Consider the following 18999-nt stretch of genomic DNA (forward strand, 5'->3'; position numbering starts at 1 on the left):
GTGTGTGTGTGTGTGTGTGTGTGTGTGTGTGTGTGTGTGTCAGTTGGCACCGAGGACTACGACGACCTGACACACGCACTGGAGGGGCTGCTCTGCCCCCACAATGCCGGGTGGATTTGGGCATGGGCTTGCACAGGAGGTTACAGGGGCAGAGCCATTGCCTGCCTCTCCTCCCAGCAGAGGGCCGGGTCCAGCCTTCACCACCACCCAGTGCATCAGCTGCGGCCTGCTCCACCCACCCAGCCTTGGTCCTGGTGGTCTGCTGAGGAAGACAGGGCTGTGGGGAGGGGTGTTTGCTGGGCCTCGGGGGGCCCAGGCCAACTCTGCAGGGCATCCCAGGGGCCCTGTGCATGCTCACCCGTGACTTGCGGCTCCTTGGTCAGGCATACGAGCGCGGCATCTCGCTGTTCAAGTGGCCCAACGTCTCGGACATCTGGAGCACCTACCTGACCAAGTTCATTGCCCGCTACGGGGGCCGTAAGCTGGAGCGGGCGCGGGACCTCTTTGAGCAGGCACTGGATGGCTGCCCTCCCAAATACGCCAAGAGTGAGGGCCGGGTGCAGACGGGTGGGGTGTGGGACCTCGGACTGATTGGGTCCCCTGACAGCCGACTCCCGACCCCTGCAGCGCTGTACCTGCTGTACGCCCAGCTGGAGGAGGAGTGGGGCCTGGCGCGGCACGCCATGGCCGTGTACGAGCGCGCCACCCGGGCTGTGGAGCCCGCCCAGCAGTACGACATGTTCAACATATACATCAAGCGGGCCGCCGAGATCTACGGCGTCACCCACACCCGCAGCATCTACCAGAAGGCCATCGAGGTGCGGGGGCGGGTCAGGCTTGCGGGGGGAGCGGAGTGGGGGGCTGTCTGGAAGCCAAGGCCAGGCCAGCTCCCCCTCCTGCTCCCTGCTCCCAGGTGCTATCCGACGAGCATGCCCGGGAGATGTGCCTGCGGTTCGCCGACATGGAGTGCAAGCTGGGTGAGATAGATCGCGCTCGCGCCATCTACAGCTTCTGCTCCCAGATCTGCGACCCCCGGGTAGGTGCAGGGCCTCCCGGGTAGGGAGCCAGGTGGGCAGGCAGGCTGGTGGGCCAACAGGCATGGCTCACATACCTCCCACCTGCTCACAGACGACCGGGGCGTTCTGGCAAACGTGGAAGGAGTTTGAGGTCCGTCACGGCAATGATGACACAATCCGGGAGATGCTGCGGATCCGGCGCAGCGTGCAGGCCACCTACAACACCCAGGTTAACTTCATGGCCTCGCAGATGCTCAAAGTGTCCGGCAGCGCCACGGGCACCGGTGAGTAATGGTGGGCCTCAGCCCCTGGCGCACCAAACTCCCTGCATCCTTCCTCTGCCGGCCTGCCCTGTGGGGAGCAGCAAAGGGCTGGCAGGGAGGGTGGGTGCTAGTTGGATGGGGTGGTTGGTGGAGTGGAGGGGTGAGTGGGTGGATGGAGAGTTGGACAGGTGGGTAGATGCATGAATGGGTAGATGAATGGGTTAGTGGGGGGGGGTGTGAGGGGATAGGTTGGCACATGGATGAGTAGGATCCATGAGTGGGTGGATAGATGGGTTGGTGATGGATGGATGGATAATTGGTTGGTTAGATGGATGGGTGGAGAGGTGGGTGGGTACGTGCATGGATAGGTAGGTGGCTGGGCAGCAGCCCTGAATGATGTGGAGAGGCTTGCCTCGGCTCTTTCTGAGCACCGTCTGCCCACAGTGTCGGACTTAGCCCCTGGGCAGAGTGGCATGGACGACATGAAGCTGCTGGAACAGCGGGCAGAGCAGTTGGCAGCAGAGGCTGAGCGGGACCAGCCCCCTCGGGCCCAGAGCAAGATCCTCTTTGTGAGGTGAGGTGTGGGGACCCCAGGAGGTGCAGGGGCACAGGAGAGGATGTAGGAGCTGGCCCTGACAGGCTGTGTGGCCCCCTCATAAACCCCTCCCCCAGGAGCGATGCATCCCGGGAGGAGCTGGCGGAGCTGGCCCAGCAGGCCAACCCCGAGGAGATCGAGCTAGGGGAGGAGGAGGAGGACGATGAGATGGACCTGGAACCCAACGGTGGGTGAGGGGCGTGCTGGGTTGTGGGGTGGGGTGGGTACTGGGTGAGGGGCGTGCTGGGTTGTGGGGTGGGGGCAGGTTTTGGGTGAGGGGTGTGCTGGGTTGGGGAGGGGGGTGTATATGCAGGAGCCTTCCCGTGGTGACTGCCATCTCCTCACCCCCCCAGAGGTGCGGCTGGAGCAGCAGAGCGTGCCGGCTGCTGTGTTTGGGAGCCTGAAGGACGACTAGCTGCATACCCCCAATAAAGCCTGTGTTTGTACGTCATGGTCTGGGCCTCCTTCCTGCTGCCCAGGTGCCCGTGGGGACTGCCCGCTCAGCAGCAACCTGGCCACAAGCCAGACTGTCGTTCCCCCTCCTCCCACACCCCTCCTCCAGAGATTGGCTGGGGCCAGGGGTGGGGCAGCTGGGCATGGAGCCAGGCCAAAGGCCCTACCCCCACCCTACCCACTGAGCCAGTTCTAGACTCTGAGCCACCAGATCCTTGGCCGCCCAAGGCAGTTCCTTCCAGAAGCTCCGCGAGCTCAGAGCCTGGGGCCTCCCCCAGCGCCCAGCTCCTCAGCAAACACTTCTCCGTGGACACAAGCCACCAGCCAGAGGGCTGCTCCCCTCCCCCCGCCCCCCCTCCAGCTTTGGCGGGGCTGGCTAGAGCCCAGCTCTGGGAACTTGGGGTGCCCAGCCCTCAAGGGGTTGAGGCTGGAGGCGGGCCAGGAGGCCGAGCTGCTGCGAGGCTCAGCCGGGTGTGGCCTGAGGCCTGAGCACCGGGAGCCATTAGGCTCTGAGCAATCCCAGGCTGTACACAATGGAGCCACAGCATAATCCGATTTCCCTTGGGAGCTCACTGGGCTTGTGGGTGGGAAGGACATGTCAGATGGCCAGGCCTGGGTGGGTCAGGGAAGCTGCCCCAGGCCACCTGGCCACAGGACAGCCATGTTCTGGGCCGGTCTCACAGCTGTGGTGTAAGTGCCGATGTGCGAGGTGTCCAGTGGCCATGCCAAGGAAGCAACCGGAGACACTGGCGTGGATCCGGTTAAAACCTGGCCCTGAACCAGTGCTGGCAACCAGTGCCAGCAGCTGGGGGGGTGGTGGTGTGAGGGTGTGTGTGTGTGTAGGTGGGGGAGGGGCGTGGGAGGTGGGGGGAGAGTGTGAGTGGGAGAGTGTGTGTGTGAGAAGGAAGGTGAAGAGGGGGAGATGGGGAGCGAGGAGAGGTGAAATGAAGCAGGGAGGGGTAAAGGTGGGAAGGGCTGGCAGGGAGGCCCAGTGGGAAGTGGGGAGAGCCTGGAACAGGTGCCAGTGCAGGAACCAGAGAGGGCTAGGGGGGAGGGGGGAACCCCAGCCAGCCTGGAAACTTGAAACCAACTACTCTTTAAATTATTTTATTCAAGGAGGCCAGAGGGAGGCTGAGCTGAGCACCGAGCCTCTGCACCTCCCAGCTCAGCCCCCTGCCCCGGGACAACATAGACTGGGGGTGGGGACCCCAGCCCCACGCAGACAAGGCCGGAAACAGGCAGGACCCGGGAATGCCAGCTGTCCCCCGGCAGGAAGGGGCTATTTGGGGGTGCCGCCCCCCTTCTTGGGCGTGGTGGGCTTTTTGCTCTGCCAGAGGTGTCCCTGGATGGTGAAGGCGTCCACGCTCATTGACATGGTTTTGGCGGGGATCTGCGTGAAGCGCTTGCGGTCCGAGTTGTACTTGTAGATGCCCTCCACCATGGCCGGCGTGATGGTCCTCGGGCCATAGCCGGTCAGCCTGGACAGCTCCTCCGTCTCCCCCGACAACGTGTAGAGCGCCCGGAACTGGCAGCTGGAGTCTCGGAAGAGGATCAGGAAGTGGTTGGCCTTGCTCTTGTCAATCTCCTGAGGGGGGCGAGGGGAGCAGCGTCAGAAAGGGCGGGCTGGCAAGGTGGGCTCTGAGCAGCCAGCCCTGCCCCGCCGCCGGGCCCACCTCGAGGATTCGGTTCTTCTGCGGCTCGTTCACCTTGCCCGCCAGGCAGCAGTGTGACAGGGCGTTGTGGATGATGAACTTGTTGGACTTCGCGCTGGGCTCCTTGTAGAGCCTGGGGCCTGGGAGGCAGGGGAGGTTAGCAGGCAGGGCCGGGGGACAGGGAGGGCTCCCACTAGCCACCTGGAGCACCCTCTACCTGTGTACTCGGGCACTGACGCCGGGGATGAGGCGTTGCTGCCGTTCTCCCAGTCTCGCTCGCGGCTGCCGGGGAGGCGACTGGGGGACAAGAGGCCAGACGGGGAGGGAGCCCTGTGGGAAGGAGGAGGGGAGGCAGCCAGGGTTGGGGTCAGCTGGGGGCAGGCCAACATGGGAAGAGAACAGGAAAGGGGCAAGCCCAGATGACAGGCCTGGGAGGGGCTGTACACATACAGGGTGCACACTCCCAGGTAAACGTACAGGTCGCACGCTTCGGCACTCCATGGACACTCAGCAGTCCTCAGGTGCATGCGCGCACATCTCACACACTTGTACTTATCCATGCACAGACATTGAAGCTCCTCATGGGCTTGTGTACACTCACGCTCGAGCACACACACATTTGCACCACTTTACACTCGGGCTCATCCAAGGACTCGAGCGCAGCGCGCGCACACACACTAAAGCTTCTGGGGCACACTCACCGAGACATGTGTCTTTTCACGCCGAGATTATTGGGGACCTCGTTGGCCACAGTTGACAGTGACAGGGTAGACTGGGAGTAGACCTTGCTGAGCCTGGAGCCTGGAGCAAATGGCACTGGTCAGCCCCCACCTAAACCGTCACCCCAAGGGCCTAAGGGGGCCTGGCCCATCAAGCTCTGGAGGAGACTCGTGACCAGCCCTGCCCAAGACCCCTCACCCCACTGAACCCCTGCTAGACCTGCCACAACTCAGGACCCCCCCCTCCCCCCCATGCTATCAGAACAGAACCTGAACTACAGGCTGTTAGGGGCTGGTTTTGGAAGGTCACCAGGCCTTTCTTCTGAGACACCGGCTGAGCCATGAACGTCTACACCCCCCACGGACTCTAAACACCGAGTACAAGGGAGAGTAGTGCCCAGCAGGCCATGGGATAAAGCACTAGGTCCGTCCCCCTGCACCACCACCCCTCACCCCACACATTACTGTGGGGTCTCTGCCACCAAGCCATCTCCTGTAAGCTCTCACACACACAGGACTCCCACCAAGTCCTGCACAGACCTCCCCCCCAACACACACACCCTGCCCCTGCAATGCTCACCCAGCAGGCCTCGGGCGGGGCTGCGGGCCAGGGCAGAGTCATCGCAGCACCCCGAGCGAGGCCGGGGCGCTCGCCGCCCACCTCGGTTCGGCCGTCCAGCCCCCGCCCAGGGCCGCAACACCTTGTCCAAATCGTCCATGAGCTTCAGCTGGGCGCGGCGCTCATACTCCAGCCTCGTGAACTCCCCTCGCCTGGCGCCCACCTCCTCCTCGCCAGAGGCCCGGGACGCGGGGGCTGCGGGCGCCAAGGGGGCCGGGGGCGCCGCCTCCTCCTGAGCTAGCCTGCAGTACGAAGGGGCGATCAGACAGGCCGAGGGGCCACCAGCGCTCAGGACGCCCAGGCCGGGGGTCTCAGCCTCACCGGACAGCCGTCTCCTTCCGCTGCTCCTTCTCCGCCTCTTGCCACTGCTTCCGCCGCCTAGCCTCCTCCGCCCGCCGCTGCTGCCGCTCCAGCAGGCTGGCCCGCTTCTGCGCCATCTCGTCCTCGGGCTTGTCTTCCCCCTGGGGACAGGCGCCTGGTCAGAGGCCAGCCTCCTGTGGCCCGGCCGGCAGCTGCCCAGCCCGCTGCACCGTGGCCCTTCGCGTTTGCAACGATTCCAAGGGAGCCCCGGGGCCGTGCAAACACCAATGCGCGCCTCCGCTAAGCAGGCGGTTCAAACCCATCAGGCGGCACTGCGGCAGTAAGCCCGGCAATTCACTCCCTTCGAGCCACTGTCCAGTGGATTCTGACGCACTGTGATTCCACGATACAGAGTCGAACTGCCTCCTGGGTGTTCAGGCGGGTGTCCTTACAGGGGTAGACCACCCGCTCTCTGTTGACCCCCAGGGCTCTGCATTCTGTAAAGATTACAGCGCCGGGTGCCGCCCAAAGCACAGCCTTCCTCCGGCAGGGGCAGGGTCTGGCGTGGGTTTGAAACTTGACGGCGACTGTGAGGGTGGGTGCAGAGCCCTACTCTGGGTGCTGGACCACAGAAGGGGGCTGGGTGGTGCACAGAGCTGATGCCTTCAGTGGCTGCCCCAGAGCGTGAAGGTTCATGTCTACCTGGACATGCCTCGGGAGAAAGGTGTGGCAACCCACGGGGTGCAGTTCTAGGCTAGCACATGCAAGGTCACCACGAGTAGGGTCAATTGGGCTACTGGCCCAATTGGTGGGCAGCCCTATGCTGGGCACTGGGGTGGGCCTGGTGCTGCTCACACGTCTTAACCCACCGAGAAACTGAGAAAGATGACCAAGAGAAGCACTAGGCACTGCCAGGCACTCTGGGAGAGGGACTGTCCTCATCCTGGGCATCAAGGGAGGTTTCCTGGAGGAAGCAGGATGAGAACCTGACTGGGTCCAGGAGCCGGGCAAAGAAAGTATTCCTAGCAGAGGAAACAGCACGTGCAAAGGCCCTGAGGTCAGAAGAAGATAAGTAGGGTGTGGAGGAGAGCCCGGGAGGGTGGGCCCAGGTCTGGGTCAGATGTGAGCACCCCAGCACAGAGCCCAGGGCCCCTTGAGAGAGGAATCAGTTTCTTGCTAAAAGCGAGGGACTAAGAATGTAAACAGGGGCGTGGCAAGGGCCACGCTTGCATTTCCCACAAGCCACTCCCACCCCCACCCCCGCAGCTGCTCAGTGGGAAAACGGGGGTGGGGGTGGGGGCCAGTACAAAGCAGTGAGGTGGTGACCGTAGGTACCCAGGTGAGAGATGTCAGTGGTTCAGACTGGGGTACCATGAGAATGGGCAGGTGAGTGGACATGGGATGGGGTGGGGATATTTAGAAGACCATACCCATGTTTGCCCACCCACTGTCCATCTGTCCATCACCCACCTGTCATCTACCCAACCCTGTCAATGAGACAAACCATTAGTCCATCTCCCCATCATGCTCTCTACTGACCCACTTATCTGTCTATCAGACCACCCCACACCCTGTCCACGCTGCCTAACTACCTACTCACATATCCATCCATCTGCCATCCATCCAGTTACACACTCATCCACCAGTCCAGTCCTATCCATCCAACCATCCTTATAGTCACTGTATCCATCCACCCACCCACCACTTCACTCCCTAACAGATCCATCAACCTGGTCACCCACTCATTAATCCACACACCCACCTACCCAGTCACTCATCCATCCATTTGATCTCCTATGACTGATGTGTTGCCTCATTCCCTTAGCCATTTGTCTACCCGCCCACCTGGCCACCCCCATCCACTCCACCTATCTGTCCATCAGCTCATCTTGTCCAAACATCTACTTCCCTGGTCATCCATCAGTAAAGCCCTCTGCGTTTAGGGATCCAGCGCCCCATGTCCATCCACACCCCATATCACCTATCTTTCTACCAACCCACCCATCTGTGCACCCAGTCCCTCAGTAAAGCCCTACCATCTGTTAGGGACAGGCCACCCACTCGTATTTCTGTTTCAGCAGCCCTGGGTAACTGAAACACCACCCAATCACCTGTCCAGCACCCGCCCACCCCTACCCCCACTAATGGGCATCCGCATCCCTGCCCCCCTCACCTTATAGAAGAAGCCCAGTCCAGTCCTGGGCTCTCCCTCCGAAGACCCCTCTTCCTCCAGAGAGTCCTCAGCCCCTGGGGGGCTCCCTTCTCCTTCATCCTCTGCTGAAGGCCCTTCCAGGCTGCCCAGCGGGATCTCAATGAGGCCGGGCCGGCTGGCAGGCTGCTCGGGTGGTGTGCCCTCAGCCAGGAGGATGGAGGACCGTGTCTGCACGGGCACCTGGCTGGGGGAGAACTTGCGCAGGTGGGGGAGGCTGTCAACATCGTTGGGAGGGGTGAGCACTCTCGTCAGGGGCGCCAGCCGCAGCTCTGCTGGCCGAGCGTGTTTGGGGCTGCGGGGTGCTGGGCTGGGGCCTGGCACAGAGCTGCGACGGGGGACAGAGGCTCGACGAGTGGGGCTGGGGGATGCGGCTTTGGGGCCTGTCGTGGGACCGGGAATGACCCAGGCAGCGGGCGGCGAGGCAGGTGCGGGGGCCTCGTGTGGCGCCAGAAGCCGCTGCTGTTGGTCCGTGAGCCTCTGCATGTCCCGCTGCAGCGAGCTCAGCGCAGCGCTCAGTTTGCTGACCGCCCGGTTGTACTCGCCCAGGCCCTCGGGGGGCGCTGCCCCCAGCTCTGGCGAGAAGGTGACGGCCTTGGGCCGAGGGGAGGGCTCGCCCTGACCCTCGCCTGCCGGCCGCTCCCCACCAGGGGCTGGGCCCACGTCAGTCTCCCCAGCGGTAGCGTCCTCGGTGGAAGGGGCAGGGCTGGCCGCCTCTCGGGGCTGCACCTGCAGGAAGGCACTCTTGCCCAGGCGCTGGCGGTGCTTGGCGAAGATGGCCTCGATGCGCCGCTTCTGAGCCTCGATGGCGCGCCGCTTCTCCTCCAGCCGGGCACCCAGCTCGCTCATCTCTGAGCTCAGGGCCTCGGGGGCCGCTGGGGGCGTCGCTGGGGAGCCCCCACCCGCCTCAGCCTCCGCCTTCACCAGCTGCTTCTTGCGCTCAGCAAAGCTGGTCATCTTGACTTCCGAGTTGGTGGCCGCAGGGGACGAGGCCACTGCCTTCGGGGACCCCTCGGAGGGGGCCAGGGGTTTTAAAACCTCCCCGGCTGGGCAGGGGCTCTCGGGGTGGGGCAAATAGATGGGGGCCTTGGGGAGCCCTTCCGACGGGTAGGAGGAGCTTAGCGGCTTCGAGGGCCCCTCAGGAGAGTGGAGGTAGAAGCTGCCATCTGCTGCCCCATCGGGGAGCAGCCGGGGCTCGGCGCTGTGGATGATCTGCAGGGCCTCCTCGATGGTGGGCAGGTCTCCGGGCTCCGGCGGGGGCTGCGCGGGGCGGGGCGGCCCCAGGCTGTCCGAGCTGACAGAGCGGAGCAGGACAGGGTCTCCCATGACGACGTCCACGTCGCTGTCCAGGCCAAAGGGGGTGCTGAACGACACAGCCTGGGAAAGGGGACGGCTGGGTGGCCAGAGGGAGGGGTCAGCCCCTGGGGTGTGCCTTGGACCCGCCCTACCCATCCTGCCCACCCACAGCAGCGCTCACCTGAGCTGGCGGTTCCAGACTTTGCCCAGGGCCTCCATATGGGACATGGATGGTGAGGACTGCAGGGAGCCTGGGGAGACGGGGAAGGGGGTCACTCAGCGGGCACGGGGAGGGGGGCAGAGGTGTCATTTGGCAAGTCACTGATGCATCATTGTGTGTTCTCCTCAGACCAGACACTACGGGCCATGCAAGGTCAGGAGGGGCCTCTGGGGGGACCCGTTTCTGATTGGGTGGGGTGTCCCCTCCAGCTCCTCACCTGTGGATCCTCGGAGTGGGGACTGGGGGCCACCGGGTGACAGGAGTGGGTGGCGGAAATTGAAGACGGGAGAACTGCCAAGAGACCCCAGTTAGCCCAGGGATGCCCCCACCCCCACCCCACCCCACCCCCTTCTGCAGCCCAGGTAAGAAGCAGGAGGGGGAACTGTACCTGCCACCACTGCGGTTCTGAGGCGGGGAGGCCTCCATGCCTCGGGGTGAGGTGGCTGTGAACAGAGAAGGTGTTCAGGCTTGGCCAGGCTGCCCACACACATGCCTCCCCGCCTCCTGTCCCTGGGCCAGGCCTCACCGTGCCCGTCGGGCAGGGCTACGGGCTGCACAAAGTCAGGTCTCAGCACCTCAAAGCACGTGAACATCTCGGCCAGCAGCACCACCAGGTTGACCTGCAGGCAGAGCCGGCCAGGGTCAGCCGCCAGCCACCCCAGCCCAGGACACCCATCTGGGCCCCGCTGGCCCCACGGTGGCTTCACCTTGAGGGGCGGGGGTACGTAGAGCAGGTCCTCCAGGGATAGCGGGCAGCCACGGGGGAGGCGGGAAGCGCAGAAATCTTGCACAAGCTGTAGGTTATACAGGCTGTCGGCCACCGACATGGGGTCCTTGAGGCAGACCTCTGGGGGACAAGAAACCAAAGTTCCTGACTTTAGGGACAGGAGGGGCACCAGGGCCCAGCAGCAAAGACACCAATGGCCCCCACCCATAGAGGATCTCCTCCAAGCCGGACATCCCTCAGTGAGTCCACGAGACTGGACCCCTGGACCTGTGCACCTGCTCTCCCCACTGCGGGCATGCAAACCCCCAGAGCTAGCTTCCGTGGGCCTCAACTCAAGTCCCAGGAATGTCGCTCCTGACCATCCACAGCCCTCCAGGGGAGGCAACGGCCGCTCCACGGCTATAATGGACTGATGAAGCTTATGGTTCTCCCCTGAAGGGGGGAGCTGTCCAGGGGCTGAACCTCAGGAAGCTCAGAAGTGGGAGGTGCCTCGTACAAGGGCACGTGGCTCATCACAGGAGAGGCGTGGTCTCTGGAAGGCCCATGGGACCCACCCCACCATCCTGCCCCTAGCTGAGCTTGAAGAGCTGTTGGGAAGACAGAGGCCTGGATGCTGGGTCGTGGGCCATCGGCTCCCAGGGCCGGGTCTGACTCACCCTCTAGTCGCAAGAGCTGGGGACAGTAGCAGTGGATGGTGGCGGCCAGTGCAGCCCCACTGGCCAGGTCCTGGAGGCCGGTCACCGTGGGAAAGCAGGGAGCCCGTCGGGCCACAGCCCGGTCCTTGCGGTACCGGATCTGCATGTGGGTGGGAGTAGTAGGGTCAGGTCAGCGGGCAGTCTGGCCCCCTAGGTCAGAAGTCATGCAGGCTGGGTGGGGAGAGCTGGGGTCCTCGCCCTGCAAGGGTGAAAAGCTGGGGGTCCCAGAGCCAGAGTGGGGGGCCAGCCTGGAGCGGGGAGGGGCAGCAGCGAGAGGCAGAAGTGGTGCCTGCGTGCAGCCAGGCCAGCAGCAGAGGGCTGGGGGCGGGGACACCTGGGACCCTGGGGGCAGGGGATACATTACCATAGGGGGTTTGCTCCCTGACTCCTTCAAACAGAAGGCAATTGCGTGCTGGGGGGAGAGGAGCAGCCGTCAGCCGGGCAGGAGGGGGTGCTGACTTGCTGGGCCCCCAAGCCCACCTCCGGGGGGCGGATATCCCTGACTTCTGACCTGAGCCCTGGCTGTCCAGCTGCCTACCTAAGCTCCAGCTGGCTGTAGGGACCTCCCAGAGCAGCCCCCCCATGCAGGCACCCCTCCCACAAAAGACCAGGCGCCCAGCTTAGGATGAGGACGCATGGGAAGCAGGTAGGCAGGAGAGGACCCCCACCCCAGGCCTAGGGCAGGTGGAGGAGGCAAGAGCAGAGGTGGGGACACCCTCCCCACTGAGGGAGTCACAAGTGCTGGTCCGAGTCCCACAGGGGACTCCACTCTCAGTTAAGGAGGGTCCTCTCCCATCTTCTGGATTTTAAGGTCTTTCTCTTGGCTGGAGGATATCTTCCCACATGCCCCCTTGGGTCACCATGCCTGAGGTCTGATGGGCTGGGGGCTCTCCCAACTTGGCTAAGGGACAGAGGCTAACAGGGATGAGCTATGGGAGTCAGTATGTCATTTTTCTCTCTTGACTAAGGTGGAGGGAGCTTCCTCCACACCTCACCAGTTAGTGGGGGAGAAGCCACCCTTTTCTTGGTCAACAGGGGTCTTTTGGGGTTGGGGTCTGCCCTCCTTTGCTCATTGCTGGGGGTTGGCAGGAGAGGGTTCTAACAGGCAGGCAAACAGACACACAGACAGCAACACGAGGGACAGGCAGACAGGGTGGACAAGCAGCCCACTTACAGGAACCAGCTTCCAGTACCAGCGTGTGGGGCACTGAGGCCCGAGAGGCAGACAGGAGCAAGGGGGGTGCAGGGAGAGGGGGCACAGAGAGAGAGAGAGAAAGAGTCACCGGCTGGCAGCCCACCCACTGCAGGAAGGGTGCAAGGCACAGCCCGCCCTGCCCACCCAGCCCCTAGCCTGTCTCCCCCTCCGGCTCACCGAGGGCTGTGCTGGGGCCACCGTGTCAGCAGGGGCTGCCGGTGATGCGCGCTGGGCTGCGTCCTGCTCCGTCTTTTCCTGCAGGCGCCGGACGGTCTAGGGGGCAGAAGAAGTCAGTGCTCAGCCACTGGGGGGGCCTGCCCCAGCCTACCCCAAGCAGACCTTACCTACCGAGTCCACCCAGAGGAGGAGCTTGTGTTCCAAGCTGCCCAGAGCCAAGGTGCCTGGCAGCGTCTTCGTCCACTCAAAGGCGAAGGCAACCATGAGGGCGTCAATGACAGCTAGGTGGGCACCCTGCAATAAGGACTGGGAGTGAGGCCAGGATAGGTGGAGCTGGGGGGCAGGGCGGGCCCAGAGTGGGCGTGGCAGAAAGGAGAGGGCAGCACTAGACTGGCCAGGCAGGACGAGTGGGCGGGGACAGGAAGGAGAAAGCTGGGCAGGTGCAAGTAAGTCTAGGAGAGGGTGGGGCTTGGGTGGGCGGGGCATAAAGCAGGCGGGGCAGGAAGGGGAGGGCGGTACTAGAGGGGGCGTGGCAAAAGAGGGGGCAGAGCTCCATTGAGGGCACAAGGCTGGAATGGGCAGGGCTGGAGGCCGAAACCTGAGGGGGGGGCAGTGGGTGGAGCCAAGGGAAGGAAGTGGGATAAAAGTCCCAGAAAAGACCGGCTTGGTGGTCGACCTTGCAGCCAAATACTAAGCTTAGGAGTGGGTTGCACTTTTAGGGGGTGGTGCCTTTGGGGGAGGAGCCAAGTTTGGTGGGCGGAGCACTGGAGAAGTTAGGCCTCAAGGCAGGGGGGTGGAGCCTGGCCTAGGTCCGCATGAACTGGGCGGGGCTAAACCTGGGGGCGGGGCCTACCATAAGGATGGGCTGGTGCCGCAGGTCAGCTTCGCACACGGGGCGCTCGGGCAGGGCGGGCACGGAGCCCTTCCGCGTCAGCAGCGCCAGCAGTGCCGAGGGGCCGGGGGGAGCCTCCAGCTGCGGCAGCGCCTGGCGCCAGGCTCTGCAGTAGAGCTCGGCCGAGAGCAGCAGCCTCGTGACGGGGGGCTTCACGTGCTCCTGCGCATACTGGTCGGTGTAAAAGGGTTCCCACAGCTCCGGGGGCACGTGCTCTGTGAGGGGCAGAGAGGAGCCGCGCCAGTCAGGGGCACTGCAGAACCCCTAGCCCTACCCGAGACCCTCCCTGAACACACGGTCCCAAGGGCCCTGACACGGGTGGGTGCCCCGGGCTGGGAAAGTAGCACCTGAACTGAAAGGGCAAAGAGGGAGGGCTTTGGAGGCTGTCCTAGCCCCCAGGGAAGCCCCGTGGCCAGCTAGGAAGAGGGGCTCAAAGGGGAGAGGCCGGACCTGCCTCCCCAAATGCTTGGAACCAAAACAACTCGCAACTCCCTGCCCTGCGGTCCATTCCGACTCATAGAGGCGCTGGTGACCAATGGGTTAAGCTTTGAGCCACTAACTACCAGCTGAGCAGTTCAAACCCACCACTGCTCTGAGGGGCAAAGATGAGGCCGTTTGCTCCAAGAAGCTTCACATGCCTAAGGAGTGGCCCTTTGCTGCCCTGTAGGGTCTCTGAGTCAAAGGCTTGGTTGCGAAGGGGAAAAAGCATGGACCATAACAAACTGAGTCACAGCCTGAGTGTGGTCCCGTTTGAGCCTCCACCATGACGCTGGAAGCAGCTCAGGGCCAATTGTTAATTGGCTTCCCGGATGAGGAAACTGAGGCACCGAGAAGGAAAGCATCCTGCCAGGGGCCACACAGCAGGATGGCCAAGGATGAGGTGGGGCTCACCCTCAGGCCTGACCATCCCGCCATCATCTGGCTCTCGCCTGGGGCTGCTGGAGGCGTGGGGGTGGGCACCCTGGGAAAGGGCGGGTTCTCAGGCAGGACCCTAGCACACTTCTGGGGGTTGGGGGTTAGGGGTTGTTAAGCCTGCCACCTGACTTGAGGAGGTAGAGAGGGGGAGGCACCCAAGGCTTGTGTTGGATCTGGGATCTGAGGGGGGAAGATGGAGCAGCCAGGTGGTGGCTGCAGCAGGTAAGGGGGTAGAAGCTGAATGTTGAGGACTTGGGGCTAGGACAGCTGGCCGGGCATACCAGAGAGGCAGCCATGGCAGCCCTGGGTGAGCAGGGCAGGGAGGAAAAGGGGAGGCGGCCCCACTGGGGGAAGCAATGGGCAGGTGGGTGGCAGAGGGCCAAGCAGGACCCAGCAGTGAGGACATGCACAAACAGAGGAGCTGCCAGGCCGCTTCGGAGAAGGGGACTGAGGCCAACACTGCCCTGAGGGGAACAGGGGACTTGACCTGACAGGGATACCTGCCCTGGGGGTGGGAGGCAAATCTGGGGGAGGCTCCTGGTCCTCCTGCTGCTCCCAGAAGAATAGCTGTGTTATCTATTGAGGCTTGATGTAGGCTTGAAAGGAGTCCCTGGTGCTAACCGAAAGGTTGGAGTCTCAAAACCCACCCAGAGGTGCCGTGGAGTGGAAGGCAGGCCTGGCAATCAGCACCCCCAATGCCGCAGGCCTGAAATCCCTACGGAGCCAAGCTCTACTCTGGTACAGTGGGGCTGCCAAAGTAGTAACTGGTGAGGACAGTATTTCAAAGAAGGGTTCTGTGCCTTAAAAAAGTCTTTGAACGTGACTCCCCCATCCTTCCCCAAGTCACCCTCTTCACATCCACCCCCCCCAGGTCCCACCCTAGCCCTCGAGGTCCCAGGGCTCCTGGGCTCCAGCATTCTTTCCATAGGCTCCTTCCGTACACCCCAAGATCGCTCCTGTCCTCCCCTGTGCCCCCCACTGCCACCTACAGACCACTTCCTCCTCCAGCTCAACTCAGCCCTCCCACTCCTATCCTGCCTACCCAAGGCCAGCAGTGACCGGCTGAGGCACACTTGTGGACTTGGATCTTGGGCTCTGTGCCTGAAACTCCCTCCTTCCGGACTTCCTCCTCCTGAGTCTCCCAGCTTTCTCACCCCAGGCAGCCAAGTCCTCAGGGCCACCATCATGGGGCCCTTGATGTGGGCTCCAGGCGGCTTATCTGAGTGCCTTGGCTTATCTGAGATGACTTCCTGTGACTGCTGGGCTGAATTCTGTCTGCATGTCAAGAACAATGCTAAAATCTTCACCCCTGGGCCCCTGATCTGGTTTGGAGAGATGCACGCAGCTGAGCTCATTCTGGAGTAGGGAGGGTCTTCGTCTGGCACACGCCAGCTGCCGCACAGCACATTCTGGTGTCCAGGGATCCCACATACATCAGAACAGAACTGCATGCCCCAGGCTTTCCCACTGCTGTGCTCGGACGGACGCAGATCACCGGGACATTCCCATGCAATCAGGGACTCCCATGCAATGCTATCTTTGCAGAAGAGACAGTGAGAGGGGGTGGGGGTTGGGGAGCGAGACAGGGAACACTGAGGCAGAGAGAGAGGAGTGATACCACCCCAGACCAAGGACAGCCTGAGGCCACCTGAAGTTGGGAGAGGCCAGGATCCTCCCCTAAAACCCTTCAGGGGGCACCTGCACTGCCGACCCGAATTTCGATTTCTGGCCTCAGAGGTTCGAGAATCCCTTTGCTGTGTGTGAAGACACCTGCCAGGGGTGTGTCGCTACAGCAGTCCTAGGAAGTGCTGACTGAACCCTCAGGTGGTGTCAATGGATAACCCACACAACGACAAGCCAGGAGGTTGGTGGTCCAAACCCACCCTGGGAGAGTGCCTGGGAAGAAAGGCCTGGCTATCCATTTCCAAAGGTCACAGCCTCGCAGTGCTGCTCTGTACACGTGGGGTTGCCAGAGACAGGAGTCCACACCACAGCAACCACCTGAAGCAACACCATACTTGGGGGGGGGTGTCCCTGGGGCACATGGTTTGCTCTTGACACTAACCTACACGTTGGTGGTTCAAACCAGCCCAGTAGCACCACAGAAGATGGGCCTGGCAACCTGCTCCCGCGACCCCAGCCAAGGGGGAACCCCACAGTGCTAATTTCCACTCTGAAACACATGGAGATGGGCAACGTGCATCCGAACAGACTGGGATTAGGTTTCTTTCACCTCCCAGAGGAGACAGACGGGCCTTGTTGCAGGTTCTCTCTGGGGCAAAATTGCTCCCGGGTGGAACCCACTGCTTTATACCACTGAGTGTTGACCAGGCATTTCCTGTCCACCAGCGCTAACAGAAATAGAACGGGAGCCCCAGCTGGGGCTGTCGTTTTTTTCTACTTTAAAAATAGCAAAAAAAAGAAAGAAGCAAGTGAAATTAATTTAGGAACATATTTTGTTTAAGCCCACTATACTCCAAGGGGCGGAGCCCTGGTGCCGGCGTAAGAATGATATATTAGGCTGCTGCCCGCAAGGTCAGCAGTTTGAAACCACCAGCCGCTCTATGGAAGAAAGGGAGAAAGATGAGGCTTTCTACTCCTGTAAAGAAACCCACAGGGGTAGGTCTACCCTGTCCTGCAGGGTCACAATGAATTGGAATCAACTTGATGGCAGTGAGTTTGGGGAGATGCTCGAAGGATAGGGCCCTGCTGGTGCAGTGGTTAAGTGCTTGGCTGCTAACCCCAACGTCTGCAGTTTGAACCCCCAGCTGCTTGGCGGAAGAAAGACATGGCAGTCTACTCTCATTAAGATCACAGCCTTGGAAACCCCAAGCAGCAGTTCTTTGAGCTGGAATCGACTCCACAGGAATAGGGTTTTTACACCCAAGAGGTCGTCACTTCTACAAGAAATCAATAGGAGACATTATGAACGGAACATTTTACTCTCCTTTCTTTGGCTAAGTCTCCAGGATCTGCCATGTTTCTCATATGCTCATTGGACCCCGGGAGCCAGGCCAGCCACCTGGCAGTGCCCAGGCGCGCCCTGGGCTGCACAGCTAACGCTGACTTGTGCCCTGGCCTTGCGTGCCTTCCCTCTTCTGAGCCTTACCCCCTCTCCACAGATGAGAAGACCCAGGTCCCAAGAGCCAAGCCGGCTAGGTGAGCAGACCTGAAACCCGCTTCCCAATGCATTAGGGACCTGCAGGTGCTGTTTCCCAGACTCATTCCGGAAGCACCATCTCTGAGCCCACCTGCCTGCATTCCTGCCCAGCCTCCTCATTCCCTGGTGCTTATCACATCCCCACGCACAGCTTCCAGGCCCTCCCAAAGCAAGGCCAGCCCTCTGGCACCTCACCACCTGGGATGTGCGGGCTGGGGAGGTTGGAGTGCTCCTCACAATGCCTTTTCTTTCTCAAGCAGATCCGGTGGGGTAGGCTAGGGTGTGGGTGGGGCCTGCCTGCATGGGAAGCAGCAGGGAGAGACTAGGAGGGAACAGGGATCTATCTGTGTGTTCTCCAAGAATCTCTTGCGGATGTACCCCCAGGGTTCCTTTACATTCATTCTCTTTCCCCTGGCAAACTCCTAAACATCATTCAAGGCCCTTTCTCTCCTCGGGGAGCCTTCTCTTCCCTCCTATGGAGATTTCAGGGATTTCCTTCTTGGGATGCCGGGCACTGATCACTCTAAGCAGTTTAGCCCACTAAGCAGAGATAATCTGTCCCATCCCCTCCTCCCTTCCACAGCCTCAGCACCTAGGACCAGCCTGTCACCACCCTCCCAGGGCTCTGCCCTCACTGCCTTCTTCAGTCCCGTTTAGAGCAGGTGAGAGGAGGGCAGTTTGGACTGGACCCACAGGGAAATGACAGCTACCTGAGATGTCACAGAGGGGTGTGGGTGCTGCTAGGTCAGTATGAACCAAACCAGCAAGGCAAGGGATCAGGAAATGTGGCTCTGGCCACAATATTAATATTGGAATAATACCGATGTTATTACTAATAATTGCAGCCAAACTCGCAGCTGCAAACGAGGGCATCTGTTTTGAGTGAGTTTGGTTTTCCCGTTTGGTCTGAGACCCAACTCGCTGCCATCAAGTCAATGCTGGCGGCACAGCGACCCGCTGTGGGTTTCGGGGACTGTTTATGGGAGTCGAAAGCCTAGGCTTTCTCCCCCAAGAGCTGCTGCTGGTGGTTTTGAACTGCCGACCATGATCGGATTGCAAGCAGCCCAGCTCGTCGCAGACGGAACACAGGGATTTCTATTCAGCATCCCATCCATGCCCGAACACATGGGTGCCCCCACACATCTACAAACTGAGTCAAGACCGGAACTAGGGTTTCCCAGGAAGAGGGGAAGCCGGAAGCTCCGAGAACTGAAACCATGCTCTGGGAGGGTTAGCATTCAAAGGCAGCACACATGATTCCCAAGTCCAGCCTTCTAGCACCTGGGATGTGAGGGGCTGGGGCGGTTCTGGGCCCCACTCACGGCCCCTTTTCCTTCTTGAGCAGATGGGGGGAGGGGGGTGTTAGGCCCCAAAGTGGGGCCCACATGGAAGGCGGCAGTGGAGCGAATCTAGGATCAAGAGTAAGGAACAGGCTCGGGCGGATCCGGAGGCTGGACCGCTGTCACCGAGACCCACACCCAGAACAGGTTGATCTGGGAGGGTCACGGGAGGGGGAAGGGACTGTACCCAGCTGGTGCCAGGCCCAGTGGGAGAGCAGGGCGTCCCCCCACCCCCACCCCCTCCCAGGAAAGCCCAGACCCTAATTAACCCCATCGGCCTGCCTGCGCTGCCAGCTCTGGTAGCAGGCGTCCTGGGCCTCTAATCCCGGAAACCTTCCCCATCCTCATCAGGCGGCCCAGAGCAGACCTAGGGGGCTGCAGAAGGGCGGGGAGAATCCGCCCGGGGCGGAAGGCCCTGCTTCCCGCGGCACAAGGACCAGGAACCGGGATCAGCCCCAGGTGATCTTGTGCCAACCCTTCCCCTTCTCCCGGGCTCGCCGGCCTTCTCGCGTAAATGAAGCGATGGCTCACACCTGCCGGAGGCCGCTCGGCCCGG

At 61.9% G+C, this 18999-nt stretch overlaps 2 protein-coding genes across 3 annotated transcripts in view; one reads left to right on the forward strand and one right to left on the reverse strand.

Moving 5' to 3' along the window:
* Positions 1-2325, forward strand: part of XAB2 (XPA binding protein 2) — an 8261-nt gene extending 5936 nt beyond the window's left edge. For both annotated transcript variants that reach the window (XM_004717322.2, XM_045290342.1), the window contains 7 exons: positions 384-546; positions 628-818; positions 914-1036; positions 1129-1300; positions 1724-1853; positions 1952-2061; positions 2228-2325. In XM_004717322.2, coding sequence (XP_004717379.1) covers positions 384-546; positions 628-818; positions 914-1036; positions 1129-1300; positions 1724-1853; positions 1952-2061; positions 2228-2289 — 951 coding nt within the window. In that variant the 3' untranslated portion in view covers positions 2290-2325. The remainder of the gene's footprint in view (positions 1-383; positions 547-627; positions 819-913; positions 1037-1128; positions 1301-1723; positions 1854-1951; positions 2062-2227) is intronic.
* A 1093-nt stretch (positions 2326-3418) lies between these two features.
* The window catches only part of CAMSAP3 (calmodulin regulated spectrin associated protein family member 3), a 48786-nt gene continuing 33205 nt past the window's right edge, over positions 3419-18999 (reverse strand). Inside the window, exons 2-20 of the mRNA XM_045290309.1 lie at positions 13933-13989; positions 12990-13292; positions 12308-12430; positions 12137-12232; positions 11939-11971; positions 11129-11176; positions 10726-10864; positions 10050-10189; positions 9869-9962; positions 9731-9785; positions 9560-9633; positions 9304-9373; positions 7791-9219; positions 5639-5778; positions 5279-5559; positions 4681-4780; positions 4197-4309; positions 4001-4119; positions 3419-3912 (exon numbers count right to left, since the gene is read on the reverse strand). Of these exons, the coding sequence (XP_045146244.1) occupies positions 3607-3912; positions 4001-4119; positions 4197-4309; positions 4681-4780; positions 5279-5559; positions 5639-5778; positions 7791-9219; positions 9304-9373; positions 9560-9633; positions 9731-9785; positions 9869-9962; positions 10050-10189; positions 10726-10864; positions 11129-11176; positions 11939-11971; positions 12137-12232; positions 12308-12430; positions 12990-13292; positions 13933-13989 (3720 nt within the window). The 3' untranslated portion in view covers positions 3419-3606. The remainder of the gene's footprint in view (positions 3913-4000; positions 4120-4196; positions 4310-4680; positions 4781-5278; positions 5560-5638; positions 5779-7790; positions 9220-9303; positions 9374-9559; positions 9634-9730; positions 9786-9868; positions 9963-10049; positions 10190-10725; positions 10865-11128; positions 11177-11938; positions 11972-12136; positions 12233-12307; positions 12431-12989; positions 13293-13932; positions 13990-18999) is intronic.

This window comes from Echinops telfairi, unplaced genomic scaffold (genome assembly GCF_000313985.2).
Source record: "Echinops telfairi isolate 266 unplaced genomic scaffold, ASM31398v2 ScPeMD7_36;HRSCAF=134, whole genome shotgun sequence".
In the NCBI taxonomy this organism is placed as follows: Eukaryota; Metazoa; Chordata; class Mammalia; order Afrosoricida; family Tenrecidae; genus Echinops; species Echinops telfairi.